Source organism: Berghia stephanieae, chromosome 8, assembly GCF_034508935.2.
Source record: "Berghia stephanieae isolate SIO BIC M18660-M18661 chromosome 8, UCSD_Bste_1.3, whole genome shotgun sequence".
NCBI classification, from domain to species: Eukaryota; Metazoa; Mollusca; class Gastropoda; order Nudibranchia; family Aeolidiidae; genus Berghia; species Berghia stephanieae.
In genome coordinates this window covers 30,107,691-30,129,676 of record NC_088367.1, presented here as the reverse complement: position 1 = coordinate 30,129,676, position 21,986 = coordinate 30,107,691, and the positions used below count along the sequence as shown (strand labels likewise).

Here is a 21,986-nt window from a genome sequence, read left to right as displayed (position 1 = left end):
TAATGTAACATAGACGTGCCTATTTGAAATTCTAAGAATTAGTAGTTTATAGGAGATAAATATTGTAATCAGTGTAATTGATTTTAAAAATCAACAATTTACCTTCACAAGGATTACATTTCAAAATCGTTAATATATTTAATCTGGCATCGACCTACATTTTCTATAAGTTTTAATGATTTAATTAAGTGGTACTCACAAAGTTCTGAAAGTGGAGAACATTTTCGTAATCTACGAATTTTTCCTAATGGTAGGCAGGTCTGGATACTATTCACACTGTAAAATCTCATCAATGTTAGTAATATAATACTTATCCTTTATTTTCTTCTTCATTTTTTTCATCTTATATTTATCTTATTACAGTTGAACGACTGTTTGTGATAGTATTTCAATGAGCCAGTACTTAAAAACATTTTTTTTTCAAAATGTGGTAAAGTGTTATGAATAATAAGCCATTTTTTGTTGTTGGAGAAACGTTGTTTTCTATGACCCTCCGTCTCCTCTAGCAAACATTGAAACGCATCTTTTTGAATGACTTTTTCCTGGACAAGACAGGATAATAATAATGTTGTATTTGTCTTAGAAGACGGCCCTCACGAGGGAAGTTGTAATATATCCACAACTCTACGCTGAATAAAATGAATAGATTGCCATGTGCTATTTTTCTTCTTCTGAGTTATAATCTATTAGATGAAATGGATAAAGAATACAATTTTTTAAAAATTACTGTCTTGCCAATTCTTTCATCATTTTTATATGAATGTAGCTTCTATACAGAAATCCTATATTATTATTGTATACACTTTTCTACTGGCCTACTAAATAATAAACTTAAAATATTAAAGGGGTCAAATCTAACTGTTATCGGTTATGAACAAAATGCATGTCGCACTCCCGCCTACTGGTTTAGATCTGATTTAGAATTTCTGACTGATTTTGATGGTCATGTTTTCCTGTCTTTATGAAGCAATTAACCTTTGTCATTTAACAGTTGATCGTCGAGGTGCCGGGCACTCAGACTTAAAATAAAAAGTCAATGTAAAAGAAGGAGGACAAAAAAAAAAACAAAAAAAAAAAACAACAAAAAACGAAGGAAGGAAGGAAAGAAAAACAAAAACAATACAATACCAAACCCCCCCCCCCCCCCAAAAAAAAAACAAAACCCAAACACCCCCCCCCCCCCCCCCCCCCACAAAATCAACAATCATCCCCCCAAAAAACTAAAATCAAAACAAAAACAAGCAAAAAAAAAAACAAAAAACAAAAAACAAAACAAAAACAAGCAAAAAAAAAAAAAAAACAATACAAAAAAAATAAAAAAAAAATGAAAAACACAAAAAAAAAGAAAAACACCAAAAATAAAGACACCCCCCCCCCCCCCCAAAAAAAAAATAAATAAATTAAAACAAAAAGACATGGAGAGCACTAAATATTTTTTGGCTTTTTAAAGGCGAGGTTTACTTTTCTAGATATGATCAGCCTAAATCAACATTTGAAAATTGAAGTGCTTCTGATATGCTCTACGATCTTCATTGGCTCCAAGGTTCAAGCCATAATTGAATGCATCTGTAGTCATTTCTTGACTCACCTAGTATTTATTTATAATCATCCGTCCTAGATTAATCTTACTGTTTCACATTTTTTTCACTTGTGTCTTGCACAGACGCGCGTGTGTGTTTGTGTGTGTGTGTGTGTGTGTGTGCGTGTGTGTACATGCGCGTGTTTGTGTGGGTATTTTTTTTTAAGTGTGTGATGTAAAGCGCACATAGATTTCTACCAAAGCGCTTTTGAAGAAGAAATGTTGTTAATATTTTTATTGTTGTACTAGAACTTGAATATTTTTTCTTACAGTGAAAATAGCAAAGTTATGTATGGGATACGGAAGAAGAAAGTAGAGCCAAATTTTTTCTGATTTTGTTTTTCTCTCTTTTATTTTCTTTCTGTTCTTATTCTCTCTCTCCCACCATCCCCACCGACTCTTTCCCTTTTTGACTTTTATTTGGTTTGTGGGTGTCGGCAATGTCACAATGTCGACAGCATGCCCAATCTTCTACAAAGAAACCTACTATTGTCAGACACGTTTAATTGTATTGCCGATGGCCTAGTTGCTAAGCCCTCAATAAAGTCAGGGATTCGAATACAAAAAAGAAAGAAAGTTCAAAGTACGAATTATAAGATCTTTTTGAAATTATAAAATTTAGGCTTAAAACCAAAAATAACAAAACAAAAACAAAAACAAACCAAAACAAAAACCAACAAAAAAAAACAAAAGCAAAACAAACAAACAAAAAAACACAGCCCACTTATGTAAACTCTTGATCGGTGATACTGAATTAAAGCACAATGTGTCTAATTATTTATTATAGGGTTTCTTTGACTCCTGCGTTTGAAGTTTCGAACGAGTTCCATCGCTGCGCGAAAATGGAAGCTCGCGTTGTGAACGAGTTCAGATTCCAAAAATGCAGAAGTTCCCAGAATACTTTTATTCTAACCTTCAATTTTTTCAAGTTTTCTTTAAAGAAGAGCCTCTGTCTTTTTGTTTCGTTTTGTTTTTTTCCACCATGAAAGCATTAAAATGGCGTGACTCAAACTTCAATGAAGCAGTGTAATTCTTTTACTATTTTCCCCATAAGTTAAAATTTTTTTTGATTTTATTTATTAATTGTGTGTGTGTGTGCGCGCGCGTGTGTGTCTGTGTGTGTGTGTGTGTGTGTGTGTGTGTGTGTGTGTCTGTGTGTGCATTCAAGTTCATCTAACGTTTAGTTCAGTTTATTTTTGGGTAGGTGGGAAGGGGTAGGGGTGGGGGTCTTTTGTAACATGCTCTCTCTCTCTCTCTCTCTCTCTCTCTCTCTCTCTCTCTCTCTCTCTCTCTCTCTGTATATATATATATATATATATATACTATATATATATATATATATATATATATATATATATATATATATATATATATGTGTGTGTGTGTGTGTGTGTGTGTGAACTGGCGCTGAAATGCACTGTAAACTGTAAAATATCGATGGTCCCCTTACAAATCTTTTACACAATTAATTCGATTCCAGTAAGCTGAAGGTGACACGAAAGTTGTCCATGACAGAATGACATGTGTTAACGGTGACGTATAGCTAGGTTAGAAACAAAAATAGCTTCAAGTTTCAAGTTTATTTAATCTTAGAATTTCGCCAATAACTCATATAATTTGATGGCACGTACATGAAAGTGAAAAAAAAATGAAACCAAAAAATAAAATGATACCTACCATTAATACAACAACAATAATAATAATAATAATAATAATAATAATAATAATAATAATAATAATAATAATAATAATAATAATAATAATGATAATAATAATAATAATAATAATAATAATAATAATAATAATAATAATAATAATAATAATAATAGTAGTAGTAGTAGTGGTAGTAGTAGTAGTAGTAGTAGTAGTAGTAGTAGTAGTAGTAGTAGTAGTAGTGGTAGTAGTAATAGTAGTATAGTAGTAGTAGTAGTAGTAGTAGTAGTAGTAGTAGTAGTAGTAGTAGTAGTAGTAGTAGTAGTAATAAACATAAACATGATAATAATAATAATAATAATAATAATAATAATAATAATAATAATAATAATAATAATAAAAATAATAATAATAATAATAATAATAATAATAATAATAATAGCCCAACATAAAACATTGACAGTTTTTAAGAGCTCCCCCTGTCTTGCCGAGGGAAAGGAAAAAGTCGATTCGGGAAGAGGATAAGAATGGAGTCTTCGGACGGCGGCCAGTTAAGAAAAAGAAAAAGACAGGCGACGTGAGGTGTTATGTCAGAACAAAAATAATACCGAGTCGGAATGTTATGTAACCATTTGCAGCGAGACGGTGATTCATGCTTCCAATGTCTCGGTCGGTCTCTCTCTCTCTCTCTCTCTCTCTCTCTCTCTCTCTCTCTCTCTCTCTCTCTCTCTCTCTCTCTCTCTCTCTCTCTCTCTCTCTCTCTCTCCCCCCCCCCCATAATCCCCATCTTTCAGTTTGTCTGACCGCCTGCCTGCATGCCTCTGTCTGTTTGCCCGTCTATCTATCTGTCCATCTATCTATCTATTTATCTATCTATCTATCATCTATCTATCTATCTATCTATCTATCTATCTATCTATCTATCTATCTATCTATCTATCTATCTATCTATCTATCTATCTATCTATCTATCTATCTATCTATCTATCTATCTATCTATCTATCTATCTATCTATCTATCTATCTGTTCTTGAAATCTACATTGGTTGATTTATTACATATTGTCTGGTCCTTTATTTACGGATGCTCATGAGTGCAATCACAATCTTTTATCTGTCTTATCATTTATCATTTTACTTATGATGAAATGACCTATAAGTAAGTCATTTCCCGTTATACCCAATATTACTTAAATCGAAGCGAAAATACTTATAATACCACCCCCCCCCCCCCATAAAAAAACTACAAAAAAAAAAACCCCTATAAAAAAGAAAAAAAAAAGAAAAAAGAAAACAAAACAAAAAACAGAACAGCCACCCCCTCCCCTACCCCACCCCCAACAAAAAACAAAAGCAAAACAAAGATACCCCGCCCCTCCAAAAAAAAACAAACAAACTAAAAACAAAACAAAAAACCCCCCAAAAAACAAACAAACAAAACAGAAGGTCCATCGTGGAGGGTGGCCTCATTGGCATTCTCGTAAGGAAAAGAGAGTGGATTACCCAGGACAAATAGGCAACATTCAAAAATTACTGGGTCCAGTCAACTAACTAGGTAAGCTAGGCAATGATGTAAAACCTGTTATAGTATATTTATATGTATTATATAACTCGGTTTAGTACACAGTGATTCATTCACGATGAATGCGCGTACAAGTACATTATGATATACGATTTGATGTCTTACAATAAAGAAGACGCCTTTATGCATGCTTATAAGTAGTCATAATATCGTCGTGAACTCAATTATGGGAGTTTATGTCACTACTATGCGAAAAGTACTTACTACAAATAAGTACCTACTAACACAATGATCAATTCTTTTCAGATCCATAAAACTACACATAAACTATTTCCGGCTTAAGCAGGCGTCTTGAAATCAAATAAAACCTGGAGAGAGAGAGAGAGAGAGAGAGAGAGAGAGAGAGAGAGAGAGAGAGAGAGAGAGAGAGAGAGATGCGTGAAGGAATGAATACATAATATAAAAGATAGATAAATATATAAGTAATAAATGCAGAGATATAAATTTATTATTAACTAAACACAACTAAATAAACTGATCAATCAATAAATGAAATAGATAAATAAAGAAAGAAAACACAATGCATGTCCAGATCATATTATATATTTTCAGTGTACTATTATTAAAGAAAAAAATGTATTATTTCTCATAATTAGAAACCACCGAGAAGTAAAAGAAATATCTCTTGATTTTTATAAAAAAAACTAAAAAGGTTTTATTGACAAGTTGATGTGATGTTGATTTGGCCTTAATTTATCAATCTATCAGAACATAATATTACTATGCCACCACAATTTTGCACTCAATTTTACATATCGCCTGCTATTTTTTTGCTCTTTTTTTAGTATTAGTACCACAGCTTGACTAGAATTTTTATGCTCATCACTGTCAATAACCGGATACTCATTCGCACCAGAGTTGGGCAGGGTTATTTGTGTTAAGTGATACAACACCGACATCAGAGTTTATGTGGATAACACTTGACTTCGTTTTTACAAGACGGTATAACCTAATTGAGTGGCAACCATTTAATAAAAATGAATAAAAACAGCTTCATAACAGAAAACAATACTTAGTATTGAACGTTTCGAGCTCAAAACCCTTCTTCAACCAACTACAAACCGATAATACTTCACGTTAAATCGGAACAGCCGTGAAGTAATTAATATCTTTATAAGTTGTTTTTGTTGTTGGGCGAAAAAGCGTTTGAGTCTGAAATGTTCAAGTTAAGTTTTATTTTTCTTCTTTGTTTAAAAAAAAAATAATTTAATTTAATTAATTTATTTATTTTAAGGCTGTTTTCTTATTTTTGTTGATTGCCTTTTTACAGTCCACTGCTTCTTGCAGCTTAGCATTGACAAGTGAATCAATAATCCAAAGAATTCGTCTAATTGATTAGTCTCGATAGAGATGAGTTATGTTTCACATAGACTCTACTAAGGGCGATTTAAAGTAAAGATATCGTAACAAGCCATCCCGTGTCAGCATGTCCCTTGGTACAAAATTACCTGTGCTCTATCAATCAGCTGTTTGATTAATTGCAATCAGCTATCGTAGTCCGAATGGTACTGGTATGTTGATGGCCCGTGCCAGGAATCATTTTAGTTTTACAACTCCGCTGGAATAATTTAGTTTGCGAGGGTTGATCCGCATTTCCTCGCCTTTTCCTTCTAAAATGATTTTAAAAAATAAAAAAATAAAATTCCCTTTATTCATCCCCAAGGGAAAATTTGTTGAGTATTTTCCAAGGGAAGACTGGAATAACGTAGATGTTAGCTGCAGTGCAATGTAATCTAGGACTTGCTCAAGGCCACACCGCGTGGCAGATAGTCGAACTCGGTATCTCTCGGATGCGAAGCAAAGACCATTTCGCTGAGCCAAGCTGTACCTTCAAGTAGAAAGAAATGATATACCTACATTTATGGTTCTATAGAATCAGTATTGCTCTTGCTCTTGGTGCTGCTGCTGCTTCTGCTGGTGATGAGGATGATGAGGATTATGATGATAATGATGATGACGGGTGATGTTCTTTCCTGGTTTACCTTTTATTACGGCATAAAAAATGGGATCTCTCTTCAGTATTATATATATTTGAAGTGGTAGTCTAAACTGATTTAAATTCCTTTTTCTGATCTTACATTCTCTTAGGAACTCCTCTAACCGTGTTGAATTGCTTACGAGTGATCATTCTGATGGGTCAAGTGATACTTATTTTGCTTTGCGAGTTTGTATGCTGGAAGGGCGTTCCTTTTGGAAATAGTTTGTTGAAACACCGGAATTCCAACATTCTTGCCAGTCCATGATTCCCGTCCTTTCTCTCTTTCGTCGTAAAAAAATCCCCCCCCCCCCCCCCCCCCCAAAAAAAAAGAATAGAAAAAAAAAAAGGTTTATAAAATCTTACTAAACACATCGAAAAACAAAACAACACAAAATGCAAAAACTACTCCTTACCCCCCCCCCCCCCCCCCCCCCTCATCCAACAAGAAAAGAATTACAAAAACAAAACACTCCCGCGCCCCCTCAAAAAAAAAAAAAAAAAGAAAAGAAAAGAAAACAACACGATAACAAACACAAAAAATACCAAACGAAACAAAAAAAAAAAAAAAACAACAAAAAAAAAATAAAAAAAATCGAAAACAAAACAAAAGTAAAAACAAACAAATCAAACACACGAAAGAAAAAATAAAATATTATAATGTATCTGTGTAGCCCGTCTCTTGACGGGATTTAGTCTCTTGGTTGTGTGGAAAATGTCTCGTCTTCCGTTAAGCTGAACATTAAATTTTAAACTTTAGCGTCAGGTCCACCGCCCAACGTAATACTAGATATCTAAAAACGATTTGTCACATTAAGTAAATATGAATATTTTTTTGTTTATTTATTGCTTGCTTGCAGGTCTCGGTGGCACCTTTCAACCCAGTGCCGCCGTCATGGAGTGGGTTGAAATCATCGAGCCCCAGTCCAAGGAGCATATGTATGCTAACCTAGCCACTGGAAAATGTGTATGGGAACCTCCGCAAGGCGTCACCATGTGAGTACGATTATCTCTCTATCTATAATATGTATTATTGTGTTCAATGTCAAACTTGTGTTTTTGTTGTTGTTGTTGTTTCTATTGTAGTTGTTGCTCGCGAAGTCACTGTTTTACTACGCCTTCTACTTTTGGTTATCCTCATCCCCTCCTCCCCCTCTTCCTCCTCCTCCCCCTCCACCTCATCATCATCGTCATCGTCATGATCGTCATCCTTGCCCTCGAGCTTCTCCTCTTCCTTCTTTTTCTCCTCACCCGTCTCTTTTTCTTCCCCCTCCATCTCTCCCTCCTCCCTCCTCCTCCCCCCTCCTCCTCCTCCTCCTCCTAGACATACACCTTGCGCTTGATGAGAAGGTTTTCTATTCTGTGTTCTGGAAACACCATTAAGATAAAAGAAAAACAATCCAAACATCCACTTCTATTACTGGAACTGGAATGATAATACACTTTCTCATCATTACTTTATTTTACTTTGTTAAGACTATAGGAATCGGACAAGACCGAAATGACCCGACCGAGAATGTCTCAATTACCTTCTCCGCCATCATCCAAATAATCTACCTATTTGTGCTATAGGGAGAAATAACATTGCTGAAGATTACGACAAATACCAAACAGTACCAAAATATCCGTTTTCTACCTGGCATTTTACAACATGAGAGAGCCCAGGATGGGGTGGAAACCAGAGGGTAGGGGGTGGGGTACATTGGGAGGGGCACTGTAAATTCATTTTCGCCCCCCCCCCCCCCCCCCCCAAAAAAAAAAAAAAAAAAAGAAAAAAAAGAAAGAAAAATCCCCCCTCTCTCTCTCGTCTCCGTCTCGTCTCTCTCTCGTCTCTCTCTCTCTCTCTCTCTCTCTCTCTCTCTCTCTCTCTCTCTCTCTCTCTCTCTCCCTCCCTCTGTCTATCTCTACGCACACACGCTGTTCCTTTCTTTTGCTCATCCTCTTCCACCACTTTTTCATTCTCCTTCTGCTCTTTCTACGTTCCTTTTATCTTTCTCACTTCTACTTCTTTCTAGTCAACCGTATTATTGTACTTAAAAACACCAATTACTCGCATTGTTCTTCCATTCGCCACAACTAGCCTGGAATTACATCTTTATTAAACTGAAACCTGTTTAGAGTATTGAATAATATTTCAAGGATGATTTTACAGCAAAAATTGGGAGATTTCGTAAAATGATAATATTGATAACGACACTTACAACGATAGCTTCAACAACGCCATGTTCACGTCCACCTCAACCTCCACCAACACTTTTACCACCACCACCACCAATAGTGGCATAAAAAGCAATATCGATGACAACGACAACATCATGGGCAACAATGAAAAGAAGCGAGTTGTGTTTGGACATTTCATCTTCTATCCCTTATAATAGCTTTGGCACAGCCATACACTCCACACACACACACACACACACACACACACACACACACACACACACACACACATATGTATATATATATATATATATATATATATATATATATCCATTCATTCATATCACATACTCCAACACAGTCAAAAGTATCAGATCGATCAATAAATCCTCACCGTTTATTAGCAGATGTTTTCACTTTTCACCGTGTCATCACTAAACATATGAGAGATAATAATATAAATTATGTAACACAAGAGAAGCCGACTCTATAAAGAAAACATATCCATCGTCGTGATAATTATGCTGTAGTCTACTGATAAAACGGCTTTTTTAGTTTTTAACCTTTTGGCCAAAAATTTGTTTACTTCACATCAAGGTTTGTTTGAAGGACAAGTGGGCTGTCACATGCACAAACGTTTTGGCACAGTTACTTGGACGCCTTTTTTAAGATTAAAAAAAAAATATCGTACGAATGTAGAACCCGCAATATTTGCCGGGAAATTAAGGCTATTACGAACAGGTATCTATCTATTTTGATTAATATACTTTTACTGTATTGTGGAAATTAACTTAGATCGAGACGAATCTTTTAAGCCATCAACAATCAAAATCGATTCTGTATTAAAGTCTGTAGGTGCCCGCAAATGAATCTGGCCACAGGACGGCCAGACGGCGATTCCCAACATCAACGAACCGCGATCAGTATGCCCTAGTAGTATATTATATAAATAGTCGTTTGAGTCGACGGATGATAGATAGAATAACCCCTAAGTTAAGAAAGGTTTGCACTGCACTCGTAAATCAATCTGTCAAAAAAGATTTATGATTTTTAGATTTGCCAATAATTCTGTACTCGTTGGCAAAAATTGAACATGGTTATACGGAACATTTTGACTTCAAACCCTATTAAAGAAAGAAAAAAAAAGAATAGATACATTTAATACATTGTAAAGTTTAACATTAAAAACTGATATAATATGTTAGGTGATCGAAAGTAAGCTTAGACTTCATTTAAAATGCGAGAGACAGTTAACATACGAGTTTTGAAAAAAATAATAATCATGGAATATACTACTTTTCCTTAGACCGTCTAAGTACCGATGACCATCAACGTAAAAACTGAGAACTCAAAGAAATCTGCCGGGACACAAGAAGATTATGGTATAAGAATGCATTTTGCATGTTGAATGTCATGTCATCGATATTGAGGTTGGAAACGAATTGGAAAAAGGTGTGTTCTTTGGGTACATACGTCAAAAATAAGTTTTTGTGACAAATTAGGTCACGCATTTATTTGCGTATTAAACCGGGTTCTTACCCCCGTCTGTCCAATATGCTTCCCTATCATTAGATTTCCCTTTTCTCACGGCCCTGTCTCTTTCTTCCTCTGCCTAGCATTAACTCATTTTGAGTTTTTAAAAACTTATTTGACTGCTTCTCTTTGGTTGTTTATTTTATCCGGTGTATTGGGAGACTAAAGAACTTAATCCTACTTCTAATTTTTTCTTTCTCACCTGCCCCCCCCCCCCCCTCGCTTAGTCCTCTTCCTCCTCATCCTCTTCTCATCTCCCTATTCCTCCATGTCCTACCCCACCTTCCCCCCCCCCCCCCCCCCCCCCCTCTCTCTCCCCCGCCCTACACCTTTTGAACCATTCCTCTTCTCCGCCTTCTACCCCCCCCCCCCTCTCTCTCTCTCTCTCTCTCTCTCTCTCTCTCTCTCTCTCTCCACTGCCTCACAATCTCTCCCACTCTCCCAACCCCCGTCCACATAATTTCTCCGCACTTTATCTATTAACTTTCTTTACCTTTATCTTTCTCTCCACCAGCACAAATCAATCCACTTACCAATAATCAAAAGAAAAAAGGTAGAGTGGTCCACAGAACATACGACCATAAGTAAAAAAAAACACACATACACATAGGCCGAGATACATACACCCTCAACTTTTTCGTACACAATACATCTGTTGCTATTAATAATATAGCGGGCCGAGACATGAGTTGAAACAAGGACTGTACTTCGTTACCGCTCTTTGTATGACAAGGGCGGTTCTAATAGCATATAATAATTAAACATGTCCTACATCGAAAGCCGGATATGCCGTCCCCCATATTATACGGAATGCATTAAATTCACTATAGATTAAAATCAAGGTTGGATACACCGCCACCCCGTTATACCGGTGTTATTTTTTAAAGTGCCCAATTGTGGCAGTATAGCGTATACTGTACAAACCAGGGACATGCCACTTGGGCAGTCAAAAACTTATGATTGTACATAGAAAATATTTGTTTTACCCGTTCCTGCCTAGAGTTATGAAATCGATAGTCGTTGTCAAACGTAGGGCAAACGAACCAGGAAATAGACGATTATCCATCCTACCTGCTCCCACAATCTGTATTTATTTGTATTACTGGCGAAGATCCGGATGAAGCCTTAATTATGCCTGTTGTTGGGGGAAGGGGGGGGGGGGGGGGGGGGGGGGGGGGGGGGGGGGGGGGGGGGAGTGGAAATGATACAGATGTGCATAGGTTTTTAAGATTTTATCTGATTTTTTATCTATTCGTCTTACTTTACCTTTCCATTGACGCTCATCGGTTTTCTTTAAATGAAATTGATTAATACTATTGTATCAAAAGACCTCACAAGCATTTTCCTCTATAAAACGGGATTAATTTTTTTTTCTTTAGCATTTGTATGAATGTCTAATCCTAATGCAGGAATATAGATGATCCGTTACACAAATGTCTGGTTACAACAGGGATCGCCCATGTCCAAGTGAACAATGTGGGAGCTAGTAATCTTGCTCCTGGGGGCGGGGAACGAAATTATCTGAAGCGGGGCTCGAACTCGAAACCTCTCAGTCACTCACATAGTGCTCTTTTTTTTTTTTTTTACTCAACTCGCGATTTGAATTGAATGTAAAAAGAATAATCTATATTTCACCATTAAACTAACTCGTACTTTGTATACCGTATTTTGAAATTTAGCTGGTCCCACCATTGTTCATGTACAGATGCATGCGAAATGTATGTAGTTTGCTTACAAAATATCGTGGTAGTCGGTAGTAGTCTATGGATAGGAGGAGAACGGTATAATTATGTTCTTTAAAAACGATTATACTTAGTTTATTCTCACACGTGTGACCGTCAATGCCGACGGCGAACCATTCAAGTGCTCTTTAAGTGTTGGTTTGTTATTTATTTACCGCTGGTGTTGATAGTCAGGAAAGCGAAGGGACTTGCTCTCCACTTGTCCTGATGATTTCTTATATTTTCCATCTGCGCTCCTTATCTACTCCTAATTTTATGAGTTCAAGTTCATTCAAGAATTTGGTTTATTCGTTCAAGGATGAGGAATCCGGAATCGTGGCATCATTAGATTATGTAGAATGAGGGAAATGTTGGTAGCGGATTTGATAAGGTCGATAGATAACACTACCTGAAGTGTATTGGCTGTGTTATAACGGTCTTGGAACACGAACTCATATTATGATCTAAGTTAGGTCCAGAGTTTCTGGCTGGTGTCTTGACTCTTTGATGGTATGCCCTTAGGATATGTATTTTGCACAACTTCCTCTGTCCACCTATGATTGGTTTATTAAATCTAAAGGAAAGTATAGAATATCTTCCGGTCCAAAAAAATAAAGATAGCAAACAATTGCTTTAGTCTGTATTTCGTTACAGACACCGGTATAAACTCCGGCTCTACGGGCCATGTGGTCTGAAGGACTACCTAACGTCTTTCAAACGGCCCGTGAGATCTATTTAGGAACGATTCCTCCCCTGGGGTTGAAATTTAAAGCGTGAAAGGGAGAGGCATAACTCCGATAAGCTATTGACAAAATTGGTTTAGTCGGAACAATTTTCATTAAAAGTCATGTTGTTATGATGTCCGGTCCTCCAATATTTTGGCACTTGTCGACAAAAGTCGTTCATGATTCACTCCAATCTTTATATTATTGGATGTTGATAATGTTACGATGTTATAATTTACCAAAGGCGTTACTGTTCAAGAACAATTTTCCCATTAATCGCGACATTGTTATGATGTCCAGGTCCCTCACCTGATGTTGATAATAAAAGCGTTACTGTCTCGGCATTATTTGTTATGATGTCCAGTTCCTGTTAATACCTTATAAACTTGTCGTTGACAGAGGCGTCACTGTTTCAGAACAATGTTCCATTAAGTCATTATTTTCATATTAGTATAACATCCCCCCCCCCCTCCTTTTTGCGTCCGGGCATCCTCCTAATCTGTCTTATCTATCTATCTATCAATCTATCTATCTATCTATCTATCTATCTATCTATCTATCTATCTATCTATCTATCTATCTATCTATCTATCTATCTATCTATCTATCTATCTATCTATCTATCTATCTCTCTGTCTCTATATCTCTATCTCTATCTCTATCTCTATCTATCTATCTATCTATCTATCTATCTATCTATCTATCTATCTATCTATCTATCTATCTATCTATCTATCTCTCTATATATCTGTCTGTCTGTCTGTCTATCTATCTATCTATCAATCTTTCTATCTTTCTGTCTATCTATCTATCTCCCCACCTTCTCTCGCTATTACCCACCAATCCTGTCTCTGTTTTGTTATGTTCGGGAGTGGTTGCTACTCCTTGGAGCGTGATTTTCTTTTGTATAGGACTGTAATACATTAGCAGTAAGTGAGACAACACTGCAAATATCTGGATACTTATTATACTACATGGTCGGTGTAAAGATACACATTCCTCTCAGCGCCTACTCGATAAGAGACGAACACACTTACATACAGGCAAATACATAATTACAGCCTTGGTCAATCCGTAAAGGTTGGTTGGATGCACAGATATACAAGGATGTGGTTGGATTTTGGTTTTCTATCGACACCATCTAATATTGGCCTATTACTGCTATTACTGTCGGGGTTCGATTTCACTCTAATCCGAAATCATCTTTTTACCGTATTCACCAGGAGAGAGAGAGAGAGAGAGAGAGAGAGAGGGGAGGGAGGGAGAGAGAGATTGAGAGAGAGAGAGAGAGAGAGAGAGAGAGAGAGAGAGAGAGAGAGAGAGAGAGAGAGAGCAGTAAAAACGTCAATGAAGCCTGTGTCACGATAGATTGCTCCTGATTCTTCTGTTCTCTGTTGGAACAAGTCTCCTCGTCTTATCAATTATTGATTTTTTAAAATGCACGTCTCAATCAGGCATCTGTAATACTTTGACTATTCCATTGTTTTTCCTTTTTTTTTTTTTCAAAGATATTAAAGTATTGTGAGCGCCATGCAAAAAACAAAAAACAAAACAAAACAAAAAAAAAAAAACAAAAAAAAAAAAAAAAGAACAAGAAAAAGAAAGACAAGGGGAAAAACACAAAAAAAAAACAAAAAACAAAACTAAACAAAAAAAAACAAAAAACAAATGAAAAGAAAGAAAAGGGAGACTCATTTATAAACACAACCACAAAAAAAAAAAAACAAAAAACAAAAACAAAACAAAATAAAACAAAAAGAAAACACAAAACAAAATGACAACGAACAAACAAATAAACAATAAAAAAACAAAAAACAAATAAAAACAAACCGAACACCCCCCCCCCCCCCGAAAAAAAAAAAGTAAAAAAAAAGAGAGAGTGAAAAGAATCAATACAAACAAGCAAACCCTGGTCTTATTGCTGTTATTGCTCTCTTGGTCAAACCTATAGGTCTGCGGTTAAAGTCAGATGGAAGCGTTCATTCTCCCCTCAAAAGGGTTAGAACGGATATTTCATTCTCAATTCCTCTTCTTCTCTTTTTTTTTTTTCTTCTCTCTCCTTCCTCTTGCCCAAACCTCGCTTTGCTTGGGACACACGTATCAAGTATGACGAAAAGAGCTAGTGTCTAGTCGTTGAGAGTTCAATGAAGCGATAAGGCGAGACGTAAGTTAACTAAACCGTGTCGGTACTATCAACAGTATCATCACTGAATAGTCTGATCTCCGTTCTTGTCCGGTCCAAACCTGGAATGTAGGAATTGACTAAATTGGATATTATGATGTCTCTTGTCAACGGGGTTTTCGATAACTTAGATGGTTGAATGACTTCCTCTCTTTACCAAATCAGAGAAAATCGCTTTATGTCCTTGATCGTTTGTAAAAATCACGACTGTGCCCCTATAATGTATATAAATTGAAATATTTATTTGATAAAACCGTACAAACCTAAATGAAGTCTGTGGTCAAGTCAGGAAAGTAATTTTTTTAAAATATACGAGTATATATTTTTTTTTCTGAAGGATTATTATTTTGTTGTTGCTTCTGTAACTGTCATAAAAGCCCATGGGGTCGAAGTGTTTTCCGATTTTAGTCGCTCGTTAAACGACAGAAGCCATTTGGACATGTCGCAAGTCTATCGAATGGTACTTTCCGTCAGATCTGTTACCCATTTCCTGCTGGGTTGGCAGTGGCGGGGTAAAAATCAAAAGTAACTCCTTTAATATCCAACGGTGAATTAATTATAAATAATTTAAGGAGTTATTTTAAATTTATTTTTCTTTTTGAATGCCTTCATTATAATACAGTTAGAAAAGAAGATAGAGAGCAACTCTTCCTGCAATAGATAGTCTGAAGTTGACGTCACTAATGTCTTTGTTATTGCTTTTTGCCATCCGCGTTTATGAGTAATTCTCACTAAATTGTATTAACCAGACTTTTAACGTTCAAGGTTACACAGTTTTGTGTGTTGGTCTGTTATACTTCTGGATGGCAATGTTGTGAGCGCATACTATCTATACCATGACCGGAAGTAACGCCTTTTGATTTTATGGCATGGCCACCTTGTTTTGGCCTGTTGCTGTTTGTCGTCTGTCAGCGATGCATGATCGGTGCCGCGCATGTTTTCTATCATCAATGCCGTTATCTATGTGTGCCTTGTGCGTGCAATGCTCACCAACCACCTGCCCGAAGTACTCACGAATGAAAGCTTTTATTATTCCTACCTAGTAAGCAATGGCAATGTAAACAGGTGTCTTATGTTATATTTCAAATGCTTTAAAAATAAATTAAGTTTTTAGTTTTCATTTTTAAAAAATAAAAAATTACTTTGCTTAGTTTGTATTTTTCGACTTGAGTTTTGGGTTTTGTAAAGAAAGTGGTCCTTTCATCTGATACGGCATTGCTGATTAAGTAATGCTTTGATATTCGGTCCTGCTGTTGCTGCGGACGTGACGACGGCGATGATGATGGTGATGGTGATTAATGATGATGAAGAAGAAAATGAAGATGAAGTGCTCTCTTTCTGATTTTAAGACAAAACAAAACAAACAAACAAAACAAAAAAAGACAACAACAAACAACAGTAATCAAAACAACACAGCTATTCACTATTTTTGCTGGTCAGAATAGAATTAGACACTCAGTCGAGTGCTCTAGCTATTGATCTATCGGTAATCCTAAACTATCTCACCCACCAGTCGTAGGCGATGTTATCGGGCTGTAGTTCATTCGAGAATTATTTGAAATAATCGTCGTTAAGAAAGAAACAGAATAAATAAAAACACCACAAAGACAATGCTATATAACACAAAGGCATGCTGTAACAAAATCGATAACACAACCGGTCTCAAATTACATACATCGGTCGATGCATACAGATCAGATAGACATACATAATAATATATACCCAACCCTTCGTCTCCCAGGCTGAATGAATAACATTCATCGCGATGCCAAATTTATACGATTTCGATGATGATGACGACGACGACGACGGCAAAAATAATATTATGTGGAATCTGCGCGGAAACTATTCCGAGATGAATGGAAAGACTGGGGCGTTGGTGTCGAAAATAGTCGCCATTGATGTCCTCCTCTTGTAAACAATGTCAGGTGACTTTGAGCTTGGTTAGTGATTGGGTGATTTGGATGGGTGACAATGATTTCAAAATCTTGGCTATAGCGGATTGAAATAATACATTGAAAGCATTCCAAGATGGAATGAAGACAGTTGTGAGGTTGTTCTTAATAGTCGATTCTTAGGTCCTCGTCTTGTAAACACTGTCAAGGCACATTGGAGCGTGGTTAGTGATTAGATGGGTGTCAATTGTCTCAAAATCCTGGCCATAGGGGATGAAAATAAATCATGGAGAGCAGTCCAAGCAAAATGAATCAAATACAGTGGCTCAGATAGTTAAAACAGTCATGTTCTTTATTTCTTTATTCATTCATCATTCATTCATTTATTGATTTTTGTTGTTACTCTTTTGGTTAAATACTTTTGCCATCAAACAGTCGCAAACTCTCCCGTCGCCAAATAGGCTCTCAAGTTAAATAACCATATACGGTTCCCTCTATTAACTCAGTGAAAGTTGAACGACTGTTAAAGGGTAGATTATAAAGATGGTAAATGTTTAAACACTCGTGGAAACGCTGCATGTTATCGCCGAAGCCCCTCTTCTGTTTTACCGAGATAGGTATTGAGAGATTCGGTCGGGCTGGTTCTTTGTTATGAATTGTATGTAGTGAATATCATGAGTTTTGCTTTTTAATTTTTAATTATTGAAAAAAAAATGTTTAATATCTCCCTTTTATTTATCAACTGTTACATATTGCAGTTCAAATTTAATTATCAGTGATATTGATTCATTCGTTCAGAAATATGCCTGGTATAATCTCAAGGACTTATTTCATTCTTGCAGCGACATTTTTGTTTTGGGAAATTTTATTCACACACGGAAATCTTTACGATTCCAGTTCCAGTGTGAAGTTGCACTTGCGGGCTTGGAAGTTACAAACCGGTCTTGTTTATTCAACCGAAGTCATGTTGGAAAACGGACAATATTAAATTTCTTTCTTTCATCATATCCGATTTATAAAATAGTTTACAAGCTTAATATTAAGTTATTCTATTCTTTTTTAATTTTGTTTGTTTGTTTGTTTGAAAATGTGTCCTATGTTGAAGTGATTGGGTTGATATGCATTGCATTCTAATCTGGAGATCAAGGGTCCGAGCCCTGTATTTGGCACTTTTGCCATTATCCTTGAGGAGATTTAAATCCCCCAAAGTTGCTGAACTGCATGGATGATTCGTGTTGATGTCATAAATAATGTTTGTCTCATTCATATCGATCGGAATGCTATGCGAGGGCGGCATAATCTTACGATACTGAGCGAAAGGGCTAGAGACAGATAACTTATTATTATTTTCTTTTTATCTTACTTGTTTCTGTATGTTAGATTTCAAGATTCATTTCATCATTTGAATTGATCGGAATCGTAGGAATTGATTAATTAAGATAATTGGATTGACATATCCTGCTTCAATGTCAGCAACAACGACTGTGTTTCGCCAACCTCGTTCCCATCGATTATTATCAATTAGAAAAAGGTTTCAGGTGTCACTGGTAGACGGGTTTGATTTATGGAAATGAGTGTTGATGATGATTTAACACAAACAAAGCCACCTACTCTTCACTTTCTCTCGTCATGACCTAATTATAATTGCAACTGTGTTTATAACCGACCTTTCCCAGTTTCTTCACTTTTCGTCTTATACTCTTCCTTTGTTCCATACCCTCCCACTCTTTCTCCAGCCCTCTCTTGCTCTCTTTTCCACCTTTCTTTCCTATTATGATATGAAATGGACAGTGATCTGGTCGACTCATTTCCATCCGTTCCAAATTCCTATTGGTTTCCAAGAATCCGGCCTTTTAATCACGCCTTTCAATTTATTTTATTAGGGACAGCGTGTCTCATCGGTATGGTCTTCGCTTCGTACCCGAAAGGTACCGAGTTCGACTACCTGCCGCGCGGTTTGGCCTTGAACAAGTCACCTAGCGTTAGTTCACTTTGCGGCGCTGCACTGCGGCTAACGCCTGGGTTATTCCAGTCTTCTCTTGGAATAGACCCTAAAGAAAAATTTCTCCTCAGGGATGAATAAAGGGAATGATTTTATTATTATTTAGTGTTAACATTTATTTCACGTTGAATTAAATAGTTAATGTTATTTTTGAGGCTTTCTTAAACCTTCTATGCCGTAGTAATATGACTTAACCATGCTTTAAAAAAAAGAAGGAAAGAAAGAAATAATAATATAATCTCAACAGTGAATATTTTATTCAAAGCCGTGTGGCAAATTGAACCCACCTGTTGTTAACTGAGCTAATTCAGTCTACCCACCTCTCCATGTACAAGATCTCTACCACCACCGCTCATCATTACGACTTACCTACCGTCCGTCCCCTCTTACTCAATCACCGATCTGCCGCCATCAATTGGCAGCTAACAGGTTTTTGACCTTTTCATTCTGCGGTTTATGCCTACTTGCTCGCCTACCCCTATTCATTATCAGCAGACCAGGTGATGAGAATGCAGAATGCGTTGCATCGCAGCGCAGATCTATCTGTGCATACCTATAATCGTACACAATCAGCCCATATTATGTCGTTTTCTACTTTCAAAAGTCCGTATCTGTTATAGTTCGATAAGAAATTATATTTATCCTTTCGATACACTATTTAAATTATCTTTCTACGCAGGCAGAGGGATTGGGGGCGGGGGGGGGGGGGGGGGGGGGGGGGGGGGGGGGGGGGGGGGGAACAGTAAAATCAAGATGTGTTAGTATAGGAAATGAAGGCAAGTTCTTTAATGTTTTTGTAATTATGGTGGGCGAGAATAGATAAACGGTGGAGACGTTGGAAGAATGTTCGCTTTGAATGCCTGTCAAAACCACAACTCTATTCACCAATTTAAACTGGAAAAGAGCTTCTCTCCCCCCCCCCCTCCCCCCAGACAATTGGAAATAAGTGATTTATTTGCATAAGGGGACACACCATTGATTGCATTTGAGTACTGCCCTCTCAATACCATTCAATTATCCTTTTTAAAAATCTCATTCGCTAATTGCCTCTGTTCCACGACTCGTCATTTCTCTCTCTCTCTCTCTCTCTCTCTCTCTCTCTCTCTCTTTCTCTCTCCCCTCTCCCTCCCTCTCTCTCTCTCTCTCTCTCTCTCTCTCTCTCTCTTCTATTCTTGCTCTCAATTCATTGACTTTGGAAGTTAATGCTGAATGGCTTTCTCGTCATCTCGACAAATAAGAAAACGTACTTATGTAAATGTATGTTTTATTTCCTTAACACCCCTCTTCCCTCCCTCTCTCTCCCCCCCCCCCCCCCCCCCCCCCAGCTCAAATCGATGTTTCATTGCCTGGTATTATCAATCCATTTACACATACCGTCTTTTTTCAAATTATGAAGAGACCCCCGTGTTTATAGTGATGCCACTTTTCATACTGCGCGAGTGTTTAACAAGGTAGGTAAGAGTAGGTGGGATTATGCATCTCCAACTTAGTAAATCCGTTATTATACAATGCTTGCTTCATTCTGGAATGCTTTATAGTCAGATTCTGTATTCTTCTTATTTTAAACAATCTCCTGAATTCGACGGATTTGGCAACGTTCTTACTATTCTGTTTAAATATACGCCAGCGGTCATAAAAACATTTGATTGCTTTTCGTTGGTATTTGATTGTTTCTTTGTGTGTTTTCAAAAGCAGCAGTTTATAGGCCATAAATAAAAGAATAAGGAATGGAAAACTTTAATGCTCGCAAATCCTAATAATAATGATGACCCAAATGTTAAATATTAAAAAAAAAAAGAAAAAGAAAGAGATAAAGAAATCCTCCCCCCCCCCCCCCTCCCCGATGGCCAGGTGGTTAAGGCAATTTTATTTACCCTCGGAGGTCCACAGTTGAAACCTCGTTGAAAAAAAAATAAAAATAATATATATATATATATATATATATATATATATATATATATATATATATATATATATATATATATATATATATATATATATATATATATATATATATATATATATATATATTACCAGGCCGGTAACAGCGTTGTCTATTTAAAAAAAAACCCCAACAAAACTATCGCCTTGCAGGCGTCATGTCTCGTCCTACATGTTAAGCGTTGCTGTTGGCTAGGGACTCCTTATGAAGCGCTTTGAGCACGTGGAGTGGATATTGCGCTATATAAATGCTCTGCTGTAGTTTTTAGTTTGCGATGATAATTGGCAGGCATGCTATTAGAGTAAGATAAATACATAATAATAATGATGATGAAATGCGCATGAAGAATGCGGGTTTAAACTTTTGCCGATTCTTTCTATTCGGTATTCAGCAAGACACAGTGATATGATAGCACCAAGGGAAGCAGTTAACGTGTAGCCTGTGGGCCGTCGTAGTTTTGTAAAACCATTCGTTAAGTCTGTTTGTCCAAACCCAATTGGATTAGCCGATGGCCTGGGGATTTTCCAGCACCGAAAATCTGTGTTGTATTTTCTTTCATTTACACATGCCCGGGCCTGTGGATAGCCTGTATCTCGCTTTGGTGTTTTGTTTTCTACCTTCTTCTGTCTACTTACCCAACTCGGAGTCTCTCGCTGCCTCGCTCTATTTATCCGGCTATGCGTGGCTTTCGCATTTAGACTAGAAGGTCCAGGGTTCGACACCCGCTCTGGCGCCTTATAGTTGAGTTCTTGGAAAACTCTCTACTCACATTCCCTAACCCAGATCTGCCAGCTATACGCAAAAAAGGCGTATGTATTATTACGCTTTTAAAATCAAATTACGTGTTTATGCTTTTTTGTTCCACATTACGCCTTTTTGTTGTCATCAAAGTCGTGTGGGCGATTTAAATAATTTTTTCTTTTTCTCGAATCTTGTCTCACTGAAATAGGAAGAAAGCTGCATTTTCATCATCTACTTCCAGCTTATCTTGTTTTCAGACGCCAAAACCAGAAGCGTTATATGGGCATAGTAGCCACG

General features: G+C 36.7%; 1 protein-coding gene across 1 annotated transcript in view; it reads left to right on the top strand.

The window, feature by feature from the left end:
* LOC144978490 (uncharacterized) overlaps positions 1–21,986 on the top strand; it is a 129,913-nt gene that overhangs the window by 17,311 nt on the left and 90,616 nt on the right. The window contains exon 2 of the mRNA XM_078924647.1: positions 7,649–7,784. Coding sequence (XP_078780773.1) covers positions 7,684–7,784 — 101 coding nt within the window. The 5' untranslated portion in view covers positions 7,649–7,683. The remainder of the gene's footprint in view (positions 1–7,648; positions 7,785–21,986) is intronic.